Source organism: Denticeps clupeoides, chromosome 4 (genome assembly GCF_900700375.1).
Source record: "Denticeps clupeoides chromosome 4, fDenClu1.1, whole genome shotgun sequence".
Lineage (NCBI taxonomy): Eukaryota > Metazoa > Chordata > Actinopteri > Clupeiformes > Denticipitidae > Denticeps > Denticeps clupeoides.
In genome coordinates, this window is record NC_041710.1 from 13,348,353 (window position 1) to 13,365,200 (window position 16,848).

At 41.9% G+C, this 16,848-nt stretch overlaps 1 protein-coding gene across 6 annotated transcripts in view; it reads right to left on the reverse strand.

Moving 5' to 3' along the window:
• The window catches only part of LOC114789111 (CUGBP Elav-like family member 5), a 106,833-nt gene that overhangs the window by 34,469 nt on the left and 55,516 nt on the right, over positions 1–16,848 (reverse strand). For all 6 annotated transcript variants that reach the window (XR_003749619.1, XR_003749618.1, XM_028978201.1 and 3 more), the window contains one exon: positions 13,765–13,813. Coding sequence is in view for 4 of the 6 variants with exons in the window: in XM_028978201.1 (XP_028834034.1) it covers positions 13,765–13,813 (49 nt within the window). In the remaining 2 variants the exon portion in view is untranslated. The remainder of the gene's footprint in view (positions 1–13,764; positions 13,814–16,848) is intronic.

A 16,848-nucleotide genomic window follows, 5' to 3' on the forward strand; every position in this document is an offset into this window, starting at 1 on the left:
CATTAGTCATCAGATCCTGTGTATATTTCATCTTGATAATTCATTGCTTTCAACCATTTTCATGCACCACCCTGTAGTAGAGCCCTCCGTATTACAAGATCATCTTCCTGAGCAGGTTTTTTCACGGTTCTTTGAAGTGTTTTGGGGTGTTAAAGTTGATTTTCCTAATCAATATGATTTTTCTTCTTTCTTTTTTCAACCCAGCTCCATTACCTGATTCTGAATTCTGCAGGATAACACTTTCATAGGTGGGCTAAAGCTTCACATAAATGATTGAGTTGAACATGATTATAATATGAGAACTGAACAGCTCAATCTACTGCATTAACACACATGGGACAGACAGGGAGAGGGAGAGAAATGGGGATGAAAGACGGAATAAAAGAAGGAATGGAATTCTCCTGCTCATTATTGTTATTTACTGCTGCACTTCAATTAATTAATTAAATGCTTTACTAGTAAATCCGGCCCAAAGGGGCCTCATTGGGAGGTTTTTGTGTGTGTGTGTGTGTGTGTGTGTGTGTGTGTGTGTGTGTGTGTGTGTGTGTGTGTGTGTGTGCATGTGTGTGTATATGTGAAAGAGAGATAGTGTGAGTGGGTGGGCGGGGTGGAGTCTCTTTTGCCTTCTCTGTCCTAGAAACTAAAAACAGAATCACAAATGCTCCCACACCAAAGCAGCTAACACACACACACACACACACACACACACACACACACACACACACACACACCAAAGCAGCTCACATTAAACCGAGGCCCAGACTCTTCCCGTGAGGGAAGGGGGGGATTGGGATGAAATATTCATACGCCCAATTCAAGTGAGATCATCCCTTCTTCTCTTTCTCTTTCCTTTCCCCTTCCCCCGATCCTTCGCTCCTTCTTTCTCTATCGCTGTCTGCCTCCATCTTTCATTCCAAACCTCAGCCACCATATCTTTCACTCACACACACACACACACACACACACACACACACCGCCAACAGCTTCTTTTTTCATCCTCCCCCGCACCCCGTCACACTTCAGCCTGAGATCGCTCAGCCTCTCACACTCATCTGTTATCATTTCATTTCATCATTCCTTTTTCGCTCTCTTGCTCTCTCTTTCACACAAACTCTTTTTCTCCATGTGGAACAGAACAACTGAAGCGGGATGAGCCTGATTCATGCTGACATAGCTACCAGAGTTTCTGCAGAAGAGCTGCACTGGCAAACTTACAGCGGAGCACACACAACCCACACACACACCTTTAAATCTGAGTGTGCTGACACACACCACTTTTCAAACACATCAACAGTTCACTTTTAAGTGCGTGCGTATATGGGTGTGTGTGTCCATGTGCATTCATGTGTTCCCGTCCACTCACACACGGACCCATGTGCTTTCATCTGCAAACCAGCTTCCCAACCATCTGCTGTCAGAGCAGCGGTCAAAGTCAAAGCCCACTGACTCTCTGTACACACACAAACACACACACACACACACACACACACACACACACACACAGGTTCCATATTGTAAAAGAACGATGGCATGAACATCAAAGACACACTAACAGTTTCATTCCAGATCCTTTGAATTGTAAATGACTCTGCGGGAGTTTTTTCCTGTATGTGCAACAGTCCATCAGGGTCTGTGGGTGAGATGTGAGATGAACGTTGTACAGCTTCTTACCTAAAATATCAACAGAAACGAGCCTGTCTTTCAGCATGGATCATGGGCCTGTTTTTTACAGTGATGAAATAGGTGTTGTGCATGGACAGGACATGCTATGCAACATAGAAATAAACAGCTATAAACACGAAAGGACTGCTTGCTAGTTATCTACATCTAACTACCCACCGAGTCCTTTTTACTGGTGGCAGGTTTGGTAATGACACTTCCTACATCCTCATTCTGGACCGGTTAGTATGCTGGTTAGTACATTTTCGTAACTTTTAATAACCCATGCAGAGGGGCTGTCAGTGGACATGATAAAGACCACATCATCTGCCATTATCAGCACTTTAATTTTAACATTCTGGTTTTTGGACATTGTAGTATTCTGACTGAACACTCCCTAAGCACTTCTTTTAATATTGAACATCCCCTATATTGATCATATCACACGTTAATGTGAAAGGTTATTGTAGGATGATGCAGGTATTGTTAGATGCTGAGACTTTTCTTTATGCCACCATATTCATGGTCTCTATATTCACCATTTTTAGTGTCAACACTGCATCATTTGCAAAACACTCAGCCAGGCCCTGTTCCCCTTATTCACAGTGACCTATGACCTCAGACCCTGTATCGTGTGACTCCAACTGTAAATGTAGAACAATGCTCCTATAAACCAATCTGAAAGTCCCCCCAACAAACACACAGAGCTCGCTGGTACAGTGCTTCTTTAAGAAGCGAGAAACACAGTGTAAGATTTTCTGTGGCAGTGCCATGGTGCTCCACCAACAAAACACTCTGGAACAGAACAATCTTATAAAAATACATGACCGTGTAGACACGGTCCTTGTGCCTGCACCTCAGTAAGGAAAGACAGAAATACATGAAATTTAGGGGAAAGATTTATCAAAGATACAATTTCAAAAAGGTTCTAAAGCCACAGTGTATTGAGGACCTAGTAACATATATATATATATATATTATATATATTATAATGCTAGCTACATAATATATATATATGGTCCTAGGTCCTCAAAACTGAGTGAGTGAGAGTGTGTGTGAGTGCATGTCTGTGCACGTGTGCATGTGAGTTTGTGTGAGGGACATTGGCAGGTGCATTAAAGCAGTATTCCTAATTGGTTTCGATCTCAAAACATGCTTTTTCTTATCTAATTAGAAGCCTTGTATGGATCTTTCACACTGGAGACTTCAGGTTCGTTAACCAAATTCTTTTAATGACAGACTGGCAGAAACAAAGATGAAATCCAGCTGGCTTTTCAAAAAACAAGTGTAACTTCTAACAAAGTGTGTCTGCGGCTGTATGTATGTGTGTGCGTAACCAAGCAAAATAAAGTGCAGCAAATCCAAATTCATGGTAGTAGAATCTCTGAGATGCTTTGAAGTTCATCCTTAACTTGTTTTTATTTATTTACATGATCTCTGACTCTGTCTGTACTTCGAAACAGGCGTTTATGTTGCCTCTCGATGCTGTAGGATGGGATTTTTTTTTAATGTGTTTTTCTGGGCACTGGAGACATCAAAGCGTCTAAAGTGGTCTGGGTTCCTCAGATGTTTTCTCAGCCTCAGGCTGTCTTCTGACTGCGAGGTGAGTGTCCTGCAGTGAGCACTTTGGCTTTCGGCTCGGCCGCTGCTCTCTGCGCGAGAACCAGACATCTCCCAGCTGCCCTGCAGCCTCGAGCAGCCTGTTGCCATGGACAACCTGTTGCCATGGGCTGATGTCAGTGCCCCGTCCACATTTCAGTTTTATCTCAGCCCACAGCGCAGCATCAAAGCTATGAACCCTGCTGGAAGATAGACCCACCTAACACCTCACCTTTAATTACAGTTCTGTTGAACATTCTATATCTATATTACCAGAAACTTCAAACTGCAGAGTGACAATAAAGCAGTTTGCAATGTCCTGTACCATCTGCAAACGTTAAGCCGTCCTTTACTGCATTACTTACCGTAGGACACTAAACTTTAAAAACTATGGTGAATTATTTTATTGAATGATCACTAGCAACCTGATTTGATGAAAATAATTTCACTTTTTTTTTCATTTAGTTAAGTGTGTCAAGAACCAGGCAGTGAAAGTAATGAGAAAATCACTTTGTTCCGTTAGTCATCATGGATAACAATAAAAAGACCGGCTGCCATAACAGAAATGCTAATTTCTACTATTTTCCTCCATCTTGTGAAGAATAATGACTGTAGCCACCAACACCAAGACCAGCTAGATAGATCTGTCAGACATTTAACTTTAAAGTGAATGACAATAATGAAGTGAGGGTTTTGCACAACCAACGTCTGCATTTTATAACATTCTTGTTCAGGTTTTATTGTACAAATTCACTGAATATGGCACTGTGTTCGTGACCATACTTTAATTGCCAATGTCAAGCTTGTCTTTGACAAGCAGACTTAAAGAGACACATCTTATGGTTTGGTCCACCAAACCAAAGAGTAAGGTAATAATAAAATGATAAAAATGAGAATAAGCTGAAGAGATTTTTTTGCATTTCATTGTTTATGGCATCTGTGCAGTTACAGGCTGGCTGCTTTTTATTTTTTATTCTTATATGTGAATGGCTTATCTGTTACTGCTGCCGGCTGCGTAGATCTGGCTCCAAAGATCATTCTCTGGTGTATTTTGACACCTCATGACCCACCACGAGTCATGAGGTGATGAGCACTTCTGAAACGCAAAGCTGCCTGAAATATTCAGCAGTTCTGAGGAGTTTTTGGTCTTGGCCAGCAGAGAGACACTGAAGTGACAAAACAAGCAAGCTCTGACATGGACCAACCCCAGAGACTAAAGAGCACACATCACTAACAGCTCCTTCCGCGTCATCTCCTCCTCGCATAGAGTATAACAGTGTACAAGACAGGAACAGGAAGGAAAAATGGATTAGGAAAATGGTGTTAACACACATACATAGTGCAGTGCAGACTCAAGAACCTAATACTATAATAGGAATATGGGCTACTGGACAAAACCAGTAGTTCCATATTTTCCATATTATTCCATTTTATTCCATACAATGCTGTGGACCACATGGACTGTGTGCTTTAAATATTTTCATCCAGCTGTGCCTGACAATCAGACTTTTTCTAAAAAATATATATTAATGAAGCATCTCACACAATGCTTCTTATAAGCATTATCTGGATATGTTTCACAGAGCATGTACAAACACACACACACACACACACACACACACACACACACACATGCAGAGTCCCTTGATGGACACATATTTCACTGCCCAAACCTCTGTGTGCATCAGTGTGAAACAAATTCAGGCTAATTATAACAAAAATGGTCTGAATGTGCTCTGTGACCATAAAAATCCTCTCCCTGCTTCACTCAGCAGGACAGAGCAGGAGAGAGAGGGAGAGAAACTTTAATGAAGGATTTGGTTGTTGGAGTTGAAGTGGCTTGATGTGTTTAATTAGCGTAACTCTGACTGGGTATGCCATCTGCCTGTGAATAGTGGGGGGGGTGTGATGTCCTAAGCCACTTACTACCGCGATATGGCCCTCACTACTGCACCAAGCGCCTTATTACTCCACCGAAACCCCCTACGCCTCTGAACAGCCCACTGCTCTAGTAAACTAATTCCAAAAAACCACTCACTCCTGCACTACGCTACTAAAATACTCTCCACACCACTCCACTACTGCAGTGAAACCATCCACTGCTAACACAGAACAGTAACAATGAGCACTAGACCAGGGTATATTTATACAGTAATAAAGAATTACTTATATTAATAGCATTTTAAATAGCCTCTGTGTTGGCCTGACATCCCACCCTAACATTCCAGAATGGGCTCTGGCAGCCATGACCCAGACTAGGATTTAGTGGTTATGGATAATGAGTGCGAGTGAGTGAATTAAGTGATTAAATAACAAATATATTGCCAATGCAAGATCAAAACTGTTACAACAATAAAAAGATTTACAGACAGATGCAATGTTGCCTGATCTCCAAGAGAAAAACAAGCAGCAAGGTCTCTTATAACAAGACCCAAGGCTATCAAAAGCAGCACAAATAAGCTCATCTTTCTGTTTTATGGTGCCCAGTAACCTGCCAATATTTAGGCAACTTGGACTATTCAAAAATAACAAAAAAGGCACAAGTTAGAGCACTTGTAAACACTGAGCATGGGCCACATATAAATTACAAAGTCAGAGTGGACATCTTTGTGCACGTTTTGTCTTTTATTGAATCAACTGATTATGCTTTGTTGCTGCTTAAATGCAAGTTATTAAAACAAAAATCTACAAAGTTGACAGATGTGTCTGGAAATATCTAATAACACTAATCAATTACCAATACCCTAAGAACAAATTATACCTCAAGCAAGGCCAATTAGTGAAGGGTTGCGTCTCTATGACAACTGATCGCATATTCACTGTCTTTTTCTCACACATCCTGGTGTCATTTCAGAACACTGTTGCTCAGTCGGTACCACAGCGACCATTCAGAAATCTCCTTAATGAGCTCTCCAAATGAGGAGACTGTCTCGGAGATGCCTTGATGCCTGAAACTTTTGGAGAAGCGGGAATGTTAGGGCACAACCAGGAGAGATCCCACTGAAATGAGTCTCATGTGGCCTTAGCCAGGTCTCTAATGGGGGTGAAATAGAATGCTAGTGACCCCTCAGGGCGCCCAACAGTGCAGATGGATAAAGAGCTGACCTCTGTGCAACCTTGTGCTCCCAGGTGTAATCCCAGGTTTGAACCCACAAAATATTAGCTCAAGGAACACCTCCAGTGGCTCAATATCAGGGAGCAAATTTTCCTCCAATGCTGACATCGTTCTCACCAACCAATAATGTAATGGCACTGCTGTCTGCTCCCCTTCTTAATACACTGACCTTTTAGCCTTGATGGGTTTATTGTGCCAATAATGTTTTTGTTTATATGACAGATTTTAAAATCAGAGGAAAATGATGGGGGGTGTGATTGTGGGGAAGACTTTGGCCTGACAGAGATCTGCTGTGTTCCGGGACGTGTGTGTGTGTGTGTGTGTGTGGTGGTGTTGGGGTGCAAATGTCTGTTGTATTTTTTTTTTCTCCACATTTTGTACTGGTGGGGCAAAACCAGGGCCAAATACAGAAAAAAAAAAAAAAAAAAAAAAAACGAAACCCGTCTGTCAGCATTGTGGCCGCCAGTCCAGTTTCAGTGGCGTGCCAGGATGCTGCTTCAACAAGGTTAATAATGTAGAATGTACACAATCCCTGGCGGAAATGCTTTCTGCACAACTAGACATATGTACATGGCTGAGACAATGGGACAGATTTCGCAGCTGGACGGGCCACTTCCTCCGGGGACGATGGCCATAACGTCCCCAGTTAACCTCTGAAGCTCTCAAAGGTCCAGACCTTTATTCCATTGTTATCTGTACAATATAGACTCTCATTCTACTGTCAAATGATTTTTCAACCATACCTCCTTTCATGCAGTAGCAGATGACCAGAAACCTACTTACTACAACTGTATCCCTGATCAAGATGCTGTCCCCATAACTACTGAGTTTCCCTAAGGCTAGAGGCATCAGCCAAATGTCACCAACATCAATGTGTTCATTTCCCTATTGATTTAGGAAAGTGGCTTATCAGATCATTCTAATATAGAATTCAAACAAATTCTAATATAACTAAAGTCTATCTTTTCTCCCTAATCATATTCTTTTTTTCATTCGTATTAGCTGATTCGCATTTACGTGTATAGTCATGCAACCTAGAACCCAATTAACCTTAGGCCAACATTAAGAAATTACTCACTTCTGGATCCCTATATCCTGTCTTTATATAACGGCATTAATCACATGAGCCACCCTCTCACATTTGATTGAGAAAATTTCAGTAGTCTCCTGTACCGACTTTAATTTCATATAGTTAATGAATAGTAATGAGTTCCCCTCTGTGGTGCTGATCTGGAGGGGGGGTTGTAGTGTAAGGGTTAAACGGATGCTCATCTGCAGGGCCAGCATTCTGGCATTTCATCATTTTATTTGCAAGTGTTGCTGTTGCAGCTCTAGCTCGCGATTGGCTGTAATACAATAGCGGCATCACCTCTGAAACAGCAGGCTGGCGGAACACTGGCAGCCAGATCCGCGTAGCGTAAGTATGATTTATTTTGTTTTGGGGTCACTATTGAAAATCAGTAAGTGCTTCACCGCGGATGACAAAACTTGAGAGATTTTTGCCGCTGTTCAGACGCTGCCAAAGGGAGAAAAACTCATTTCTCTCTTTCTATTCTCTCTCATTTTTTTCGTGGGCTTCATTCTTTCTCCCCCCAACAAAATGAGGTGCCCACTTAGCATTCAGGAGCAATCCTGCTCTCCAGTGGGCTAATGCTACCATGCCGTGCACTGCAAAAGAGGCGGAAAGCATTTCAGAGCTTTTCTCCTGACCAAAAAGAAGTGTCTCCACACCCTGATCCCAGTGACAAATAAACTGTAAAAGCAGAGTAAAAAAACAGATGTTCCAAAGTGAATATTTGGAAGGACATTTTGGGGGTAAAATGGCAGTTTTGACTGTGACATTTAATTAGTCATAAAACTGACTTCTGTGTAGGGGAGGTGAAGGGTGCACATGTTAGGGACAGGGATGCTGGGGAAGGTCAATAATAAAAAGTCCTCACGTTGATGCGAATTCACGATAAGTAAATAAGTAAATAATGACACAGAAGAGCTGTTAATCTAAAAGCACATATCAAAAATGTGCTTTTAGATTAAGAATATTCTGAACATGCAACTTTTTTTTACTGTAATGGTATTCAGCCATCACAAACCTGACTGGCACTGCCCTCAACCTTACACAGCTGTCATCAGCTGATATCAGGGCTGAATGAATAAAATTGTTTAAATTAGGCTATGCTGAAATTTATTAAATTTATTTATCAATTTTCTTTTAAAAAGTGTGAATTTTTGCGACATTTTATGTAAAAATTACACCCATACACTCAGGTTGTGCAATTAATGTGCCACTTTCTTGCGTTTACTTCCAAGCATTCCTCTGGAGGTGGGGTGGAGACAGCTGTGATCTGTGGTGTCAATTTGCCAAAGAGTCCCCGGGGGGGCTGGGAAGGAGAACAGGCCTTGACCATGCCGGCTAAAGTATACTTCACCCCGAGGCAGGTCGTTTGGGGCCGTTTGTAAATCAATAGCAGCGAAAATGAAGGTTTGTTTTATTATGGGCTGTAGCGTGTCAGGTCATCTGTTCGGCCATACACTGGTGACCGCTTTGCTAGGGCCCTGTGCTGCTATTAGTGTCGCTTACAATTCATCACTGTCCAACAAGCAGATCCCAGTCCTGCAGCCCACAAACCATTATCACACCATTATAAAAGCACTAACAAAAATGAAAATCAGAGTACCGTGTCTTCAGTCTCCACACTTTCCTTCTTTATGCAAATGTGTAGTTTGTTGTGCGACCAGACGTGCTCTCCACAAACACACAGAGCTTTTATCAACCTCATTTGTATTCTGCAATTATGGGTATTTTGGTGCAAAAATGAAAACAAACCCAAACCCGAACAGATCTGAGAAGTGCTGGTGGCTTAGACATAAAAACACACTACTTCTCTCTCTCTCTCAGACACACACACACACACACAAGTGAGTGACAGCGCTCACAGGCAGGCCTGATTGAAATGTATTTTGGGCTGGTTGAACTTACCATGAATAATGTATACAGCTGGCCTCAAGGAGAGAGACAGAGTGGAAGTGTGAATGTGTGTGTGTGGATGAGTGTGTATGTGTGAGAGAGGGGGGGGCTGACAAAACTTCAAGGGCTTGGCAACAATGAAAAATCAAAACAGTACTGCCCTTTATAATGTGAACTGAAGGAAAATGATTTACCCCATAAATAAAGATATTTTTGCTGAGACACAGAGCATGTTGCAACAAGAAAGAAAGAAAGAAAGAAAGAAAGAAAAAAAGAAAGGATTTGATGCAAATAATGTTTGAGGTGACACTCAGCACTCTGAATCGACTCACTTCCACCAGTCTTTCTCTCTCGCAGCTGTCTCCTCATCTCCATCCACACAGAGAAAGCAGATCTGACAGAAGATCAGGCCAGCGAGCCCTCTCCAGAGACACAGTCCGGGTAGAAGCTCTACGTAGAGGGGCTCCTGTAATTATTCCTCTAACACTGAGACACGTCGGCTTCACTCAGGCTAAAAGCGTACAGTTCAGCTTAATGCTGTTCCAGCTGGGTAAGAAGATTCAGAATCAATACTGTTTCTATGTTTATTATTGGTGGCAATGATGTGGAACCAATATTGATTTTCAACAGTTTCAAATTACATCTTTAGGTAACATGAGGTGAATTCTTCTAACTTAATTTGGACCATTTCATTACACTACATATATGGCTTGAACACGACGTGTCATTTGTTATGTACTGAGACTTAAAAATGAGTCTAAATAATGAACGCAGTGCATGAACTGGTCATGGCAGTCTTGAACTCTCTGAGTCAGGATGACCTGCTCTCACATAATTACACTTTGGATTCCTGGTAGAACCGGAGTAGGCTTTGAAATACAGTGCTGTCCCAGGTCCTGAAATACAGAGCTGTCCTGGGTGCTCACTTGACGTACCACAATCAGCTATTATATTTCTACAACCAGTCAGTGAACATCCAAACACTTTTACATGTTTTATTATGTACATTTATTAAATATAAATGCTGTTGCAGTAAAATAAAACAGGGCTGATTTCTGGGGTTTAATGGGGTTAATGCACTGGACTTGTGACAGACCCAAATATGCACCACAAATTTCCTGCATTAATGCAACTGAGTAAAATAGTAAGTAATAAAGTGAGTAATAAATGTGTAGACTGTAATGCTTTAAATGTTTGTTTGTACTAACAGAAGATTTTATTACATTTATAGCCTAAACATCTTCAATAAGCCAATAAAATAATTATGTTCAATGCTATTCATGATTGGGCAAGAATGTTTCAGGGTAACCCATGTTGATCATAGATACTGAGGAACTTATTTCTCATTTAAAACAGTTTTGCAAACATTTTGCCAACTTTTTGAATGATTTGTATCAAATCAATCAGGTATCTGACAAGACCATGGCAGGGACAGTAGTTGCTGTAAGTTGTAATGTTTTCGAGTGCCACAAACAACATAGCTTTTTTGGACTCGGTGAATGTTCTCTAACCACAAATAGACTACTCCTAAGTCACAAATTACAGATCCCACATGAAGACAGCAAATAAGTAAAGTGAAATAACTCTTTTACCTGTGTGCTGAACTTAATTCTAAAAAAATAAGTGCATTTACTGTAGCTGCCTCCATCCCAAATTAATAAGCACATTCTTATTACATGGATCTTTACATAGCCTGCACACCCAATTCACCGTTCTTTATTGTATGAAACTATTCTTCTGAATGTGTGGTGTGTGAATGCGATTTTTTTTTCCTGTTGAATCTTTGGTTTGTGAGTCACAAGAGTATCTTTGCTTGTTTGTGTGTTTGCTGCTTTAAAGGTCTTTATTTATTTGGCCATCCAAATCTACAGCAGCTTCAAACCACTGCTTGCTTGAACTCCTTTCATCCCAAACTGTACCTGCTTCAGCATTTTCTGTAACGCTTTGAACCTGACTGTCATCCGTTAGCAGCCCTGCTATCACAGCCGCTTGGTTTTAGGGAGTCGTGCATGAATCCTCACCGGACAGAGCTGGGTACCATACAGGCCATGTCACAAAAGCACAGAAACCTCCCTCACTCTACCGATGTCACACACAACCCACCGGGTTTAAAACACAGTTAAAGGTGCTAAAAGTTAAAAGACCTCATTTAAAAACAGAATACTAAGAGTTCATGTGATCACACATACACATGCCACACACAGTAACTCTTGAAATATTTAAATAGGTGTTATATAAACCAGTACACACACAGAGCAGTTGCCATTCATACTCAAACTAAATGTTAAAAACCCTGATTCAAATATACATTTTCATTTAAACTACTCCACACTGCAGGGAGACAACCATGCAAACCAACACGCACTCTAAAAAAAGTGATGATTTATCACCAATAGGGTGGTAGTAGCTTAGTAGGTAAAACACTCGCCTATGAACCACAAGACCCAGGTTCAAACCCCACTTACTACCGTTGTGTCCCTGAGCAAGACACTTAACGCCAAGCTGCTGCAGGGGGACTGTCCCTGCAACTACTGTTTGTAAGTCACTCTGGATAAGGGCGACTGATAAATGCCATAAATGTCAATATATATACATCTATGAGAGTAAATGTACCCAGAAATATGCACACACACACACACACACACACACACACAGAAAAATGCTGAGAACAGTGCAGATTAACACCAGGTAGAGATCAGAGACCAGAGATGTGGGGCAAGGCAGACCGTAATGGGACTGAAAGGAACAAAATCATTGAGAACTTAAGTCTTCAGAAGGATTTTAAAGGCCATGACTTGGCTCCCAACCCGCACTGAGGAGGAGCTGAACTGGCAGACCTGTCATGACTGCCATACATTACCTTCTCTACTCTGAAATAAAAGGTACTGTGCAACTTTTCCTGACAAGTATTACGGAGTGATATCGGCAGGTACCAAGATAAGATACATAAATAAAATGGCAAAGGAAATGAAATTTTGGAATGAAAACAGGAAAATATTTTCAAATCTAATTAACTGGTCAATAATGGTATTTAATGTTCAACCTTTCAAATATTACTGCTGATAAAAAAAAAGAAGAAAAAGCCCTTGGAAACTGTTGAGGCAACATTAATGACATACCCACCCCATCACTAACACGACTCCTCTTCCATCAAAAGCCCTGCATGCTGAGCAATATTTACACTTAAGTTTCCTTGCGCACACTCCCTTTATTGCCATATTTTGACCTTAATCCCTTGGATGCTGAGAGGGGAGACAACGGGATTCAGAAAACAATATTAGAGACTTTGGACAATCACTTTGGAAGTTGCTGTCATACCGAGACACAAAAACATATCTGACAAGGGGATGGTTTGCCAAACAAGAGCAGATTAACTCAGTTCCACGTGGTGTCAATGGAAAGAGAACTTTTCTTGTTGCCGTGACTGGATTACGTGTGCTGCTCAATTTCCATTGTCATTGTCATGTTTAAATCCCACTAAATAAACTCCTGCTGTTTTGGACTGCAACTGCAGCTCTGAAGAGGAAATCTTTAGTTGATCAAAGATGAACAGCAGGATGGGTTTTGTTGAGTTTTGCTGTGACTCCTTTACCGGCTTCTGCTGACATCTTGACCCGGTTGGGTCTAATTTGATGATAAGATCTTTAGTGTAGCTTGCAGACCTGAGGGATTCGAGTCAGGTGGGCCTGTTCTCTGTTCGCTGTACAACAGAACGGTCTGATTGTATCTCCCCATCAGCTCCATCTAAGATCTTCTTCCCAGTCATACAAGTAAAACAGTATAAGGTTTCGTGTTTTTTTGTTTGTTTGAAGCGCAGCAGGGTATTTTCTCTTCAACAATGAAGTCATGCCTTTGTTTAAGATAAGCAAATTTAAAGCAGCAATGATTGCTTATGATGGGACTGTGCTCATACAGGGAGGTGACACTCAGTGTTATTCAGAGTCCCTGCACTCAGAGAGGCTGAAATCAGGGACAAATCTTCACAGCTGCTCATACAAACCAACACACACAGCTAGTGGAGGAGCTCTCGGGCTTCAGGCAGAAAACTGAATTCAGCCCTGAGGCCCATGAGTTTATTGACGTGTGCTCCCTCTTCCTCTCTCTCGCTCTCTCTCTCTCTCTCTCTCTCTCTCTCTCTCTCATGCTCGTATATTTAACAAAGGCTGTGAGAGCTGTTCGCTTTCGGCCCGTTGTCCAACGCTGGCATCTAATGACTTTTTAATTTACAGTGTAATGCTAATGCAAGCTCCAGGGGCAGGCAGCCAGACACTAAAATACACACATACATGCACACACACACACACACACAAACAGAGATACCTTCCATCTCTTCAGCCTACACACAAGATTCATCATATATGAGGTAAAGAAAACCAGAGGAAGAGATGTGGAGGCGATTACACAGGTAAAATAAATAGATCTCTACCTCCACGGCTCTCGCTGTCTGCCGGCTTCACCTGGATGGGTCGAGTCATCTGTAAAACAGAAGAAGGACACACAGGTTAACACGCCACTCTGTGCCAAAGTGTGTGTTGAGAAAGTAAAGATACGCATGTGTGTGTTTGGGCTCATGTGCTGTGTGTTCATTCAGTTGAAAAACTGTGTGTGTGTGTGTGTGTGTGTGTGTGTGTGTGTGTGTGTGTGTGTGTGTGTGTGTGTCTGTGTGCATATGTGATAGGAAGATAGAACGGCCTGACACTACTGTCCGGTCCCCACAGGTATATGCTTATTTATAAAGGCCTTTTTAAAAGGACTTTATTTTGCTGGGACAATAAAAAAAGAAAATCTTAATTTATATAGGGCCACAAAATCAAGGTCTTGTTAACTTATCGGTAGAAATAACACAGACATAAAATATATATAAAATGTGTGTGTGTGTGTGTGAGAGAGAGAGAGAGAGAGAGAGAGTGTGTGAAAGTCGGTGAGTGAATTTGTGCGTGTGTGTGTGTGTGTGCGTGCATGTGTGATAGTTAGGGAGGAAGCAGCCTAATGAAATGTGGCGTGAGCCGAGGCAAAATCGATGGCCTGCCATTGATCTCTCCAGCATGGATTGAGTGAGTGTGTGTGTGAGTGTGTGTGTGTGTGTGTCAGTCAGAGGGACAGAAAAGAAATATGCGAGATAGACAATTTGCCAGTAATGCCAAGTCACACTTTAAATAAGTAAAAAACATCCAGAAAAATGGCAGCGCTGCTGAGATAAGACTTGTGCTCAGGCTGAAAACACATCTGTGTGTGCCTGTGTGTGCCTGTGTGTGCGAGCTTTTTTCAAATTTAAACTTTCCCACTGCAGTGTGCCAACAAATCAATGGGTCCAGCATGTTTCACAGCCCTGCAACCTGAGCTAACACACACACAACCCATACTCACTCTTTTTCTTTTCTAATTTTATCTTGCTAAGAACTCAGTGGGGGGCAGAAAAACGAATCCCCTTCAGCCCTTACAAAGCGGTTTGAAATATAGTACACTCACATACCTAGTCAGCACTCAGCTTTTTGTTTGCAAAATCTACATAAATCCCATGTGACCTGAGCATCTCTGGACCACAACTGCTCAGCAGTAAATATTACTGTTTTACTTACATTTACTGTTTTTTGGTTGATATGTGGTGGCCTAGCGGTTAAGGAAGCGGCCCTGTAATCAGAAGGTTGCCGGTTCAAATCCCGATCCGCCAAGGTGCCACTGAGGTGCCACTGAGCAAAGCACCGTCCCCACACACTGCTCCCCGGGCGCCTGTCATGGCTGCCCACTGCTCACTCAGGGTGATCGGTTAAATGCAGAGGGCAAATGTCACTGTGTGCATCGTGTGCTGTGCTGCTGTGTATCACATGTGACAATCACTTCACTTTTTATATCAACATTTTATAATATGTGGGGTGGGGTATTGGATGTGGAGCTCATACTAGTAAACCATTCATTATCCCATTTAAACTATTTTGAATGCAAGGAACCAGACACTGAAAATGTGAAACTTGACATGGAACTGCAGCCAGAGCGGAGTCTGCCTGGATCTTGATCTTTACATGTATTACTTATGTACTGGTGTGCTGTTTTCCTCAAAAAGCATGGTCATTGTGTCACTTTGTGACTTTTTCCTTTCCAAATGAAGCATTGCTGTAACACATACATATATATTTAAGTCCTGGGCCTACATTTTATGTTTGTTTATTATTTTCAATCCAAACATATCTGATTATGTTATAATTGATCATTTTTAGAGGTAGGGTTGGGTTCAGGAATATCTTGTTGCATATCAGTAGTTACACATAATCAATATGTAATAATGTATAATATTGTAGACTCAATATCCTCCTATATCAAGCCAGCTGCCCTAACTTATTTCTAACAAATAGAAATAGCATCGTCGGGCTCAGTCATGTTTTATTTGCCAGTGATGCTTCGCTCTTATTGTTTTCTGGTTGAGGCAGAATTTTGTTTTGCTGTTCTGTCTTTCCAGGCCACTAAAGCATGAAGCTCTTTGCGCGCGCATGTTTCCCCCCATCTTCGTTTCATGAATAAAGAGCACAGACGCTGAAGCAGATCGGCAGGGCGCAGGAGCCCCCCGAAGATGCGGCTGAAGATGATTTGTTTACTCCAACGGACAGTGATGAGTCTTGCTCTTTAAGTACTGTTTCTGGCAGCGTCTAATAAATCCACGCAGGCCTGCTGTCTCGGAGGAACAACACTGCCCCCCCACCCTTCTTCCTGAAAATGTAATCTGATAAATGCATGAATGCAAAATGCTGATTGAATTTTGATAAGATTATCAGCCAGTGCAAATCTCATATCTTTCAAGGGCTTTCTCTTCTCCCTGGAGAAGTCTAGGAGTGATGGGAGGGGGGGCAAGCATTCTCTGTAAGTACTAATAAAATGACATTATATACTTAAACACAGCAAAACAAAGAGATACAGAGATGTTCTAGAGTTTTGCTCAAACTCCACCTGGATTACACCAGAACCCCACAACCCCGAAACGTTTTTCTTCCACAAGCTTCATTAAAATCTTAACAATTACCTGATCCTAATTAACACTGGGCTGGAAATAAAGTCATTGTGAAAGAAGTCAGAGCCCCAGTTGTTGACTCCTGCTTTCTTTCCGGTGTTAAATCCATATTTACCGCGCAGAGCGGGTGACTGAAAATAGAGATGGAAATAATGAAATAAAAATAAAAGGAAATAGGGAGAGCGGGATAGAAAGGGGGGTCAGAACAGCAGGTGAACTATGTGGTAGCCCCTGGCAACATCGCTACACCGCTGATAAAAGACTTTCCCAGGCGGTTGTCACGGTGACTGCACGTAGGGCTTTGACTCATGAGTGGAAGCTGGAGGTAGGAAGGGGCCTGAAGCCCTGAAGAGGAGCTCACACCGACTCTAATGAGAACACATCACTCAGGCCTCTGTAGAGCCGGAGAGAAAGCGAGAGGGAGGCAGAGGAAACATCCTCATCCCTCCATAAAAGAAAAGAGGGAGCCGCATTCATCTCTGTGAATTAAAGAGCCACACGCAGACCCAG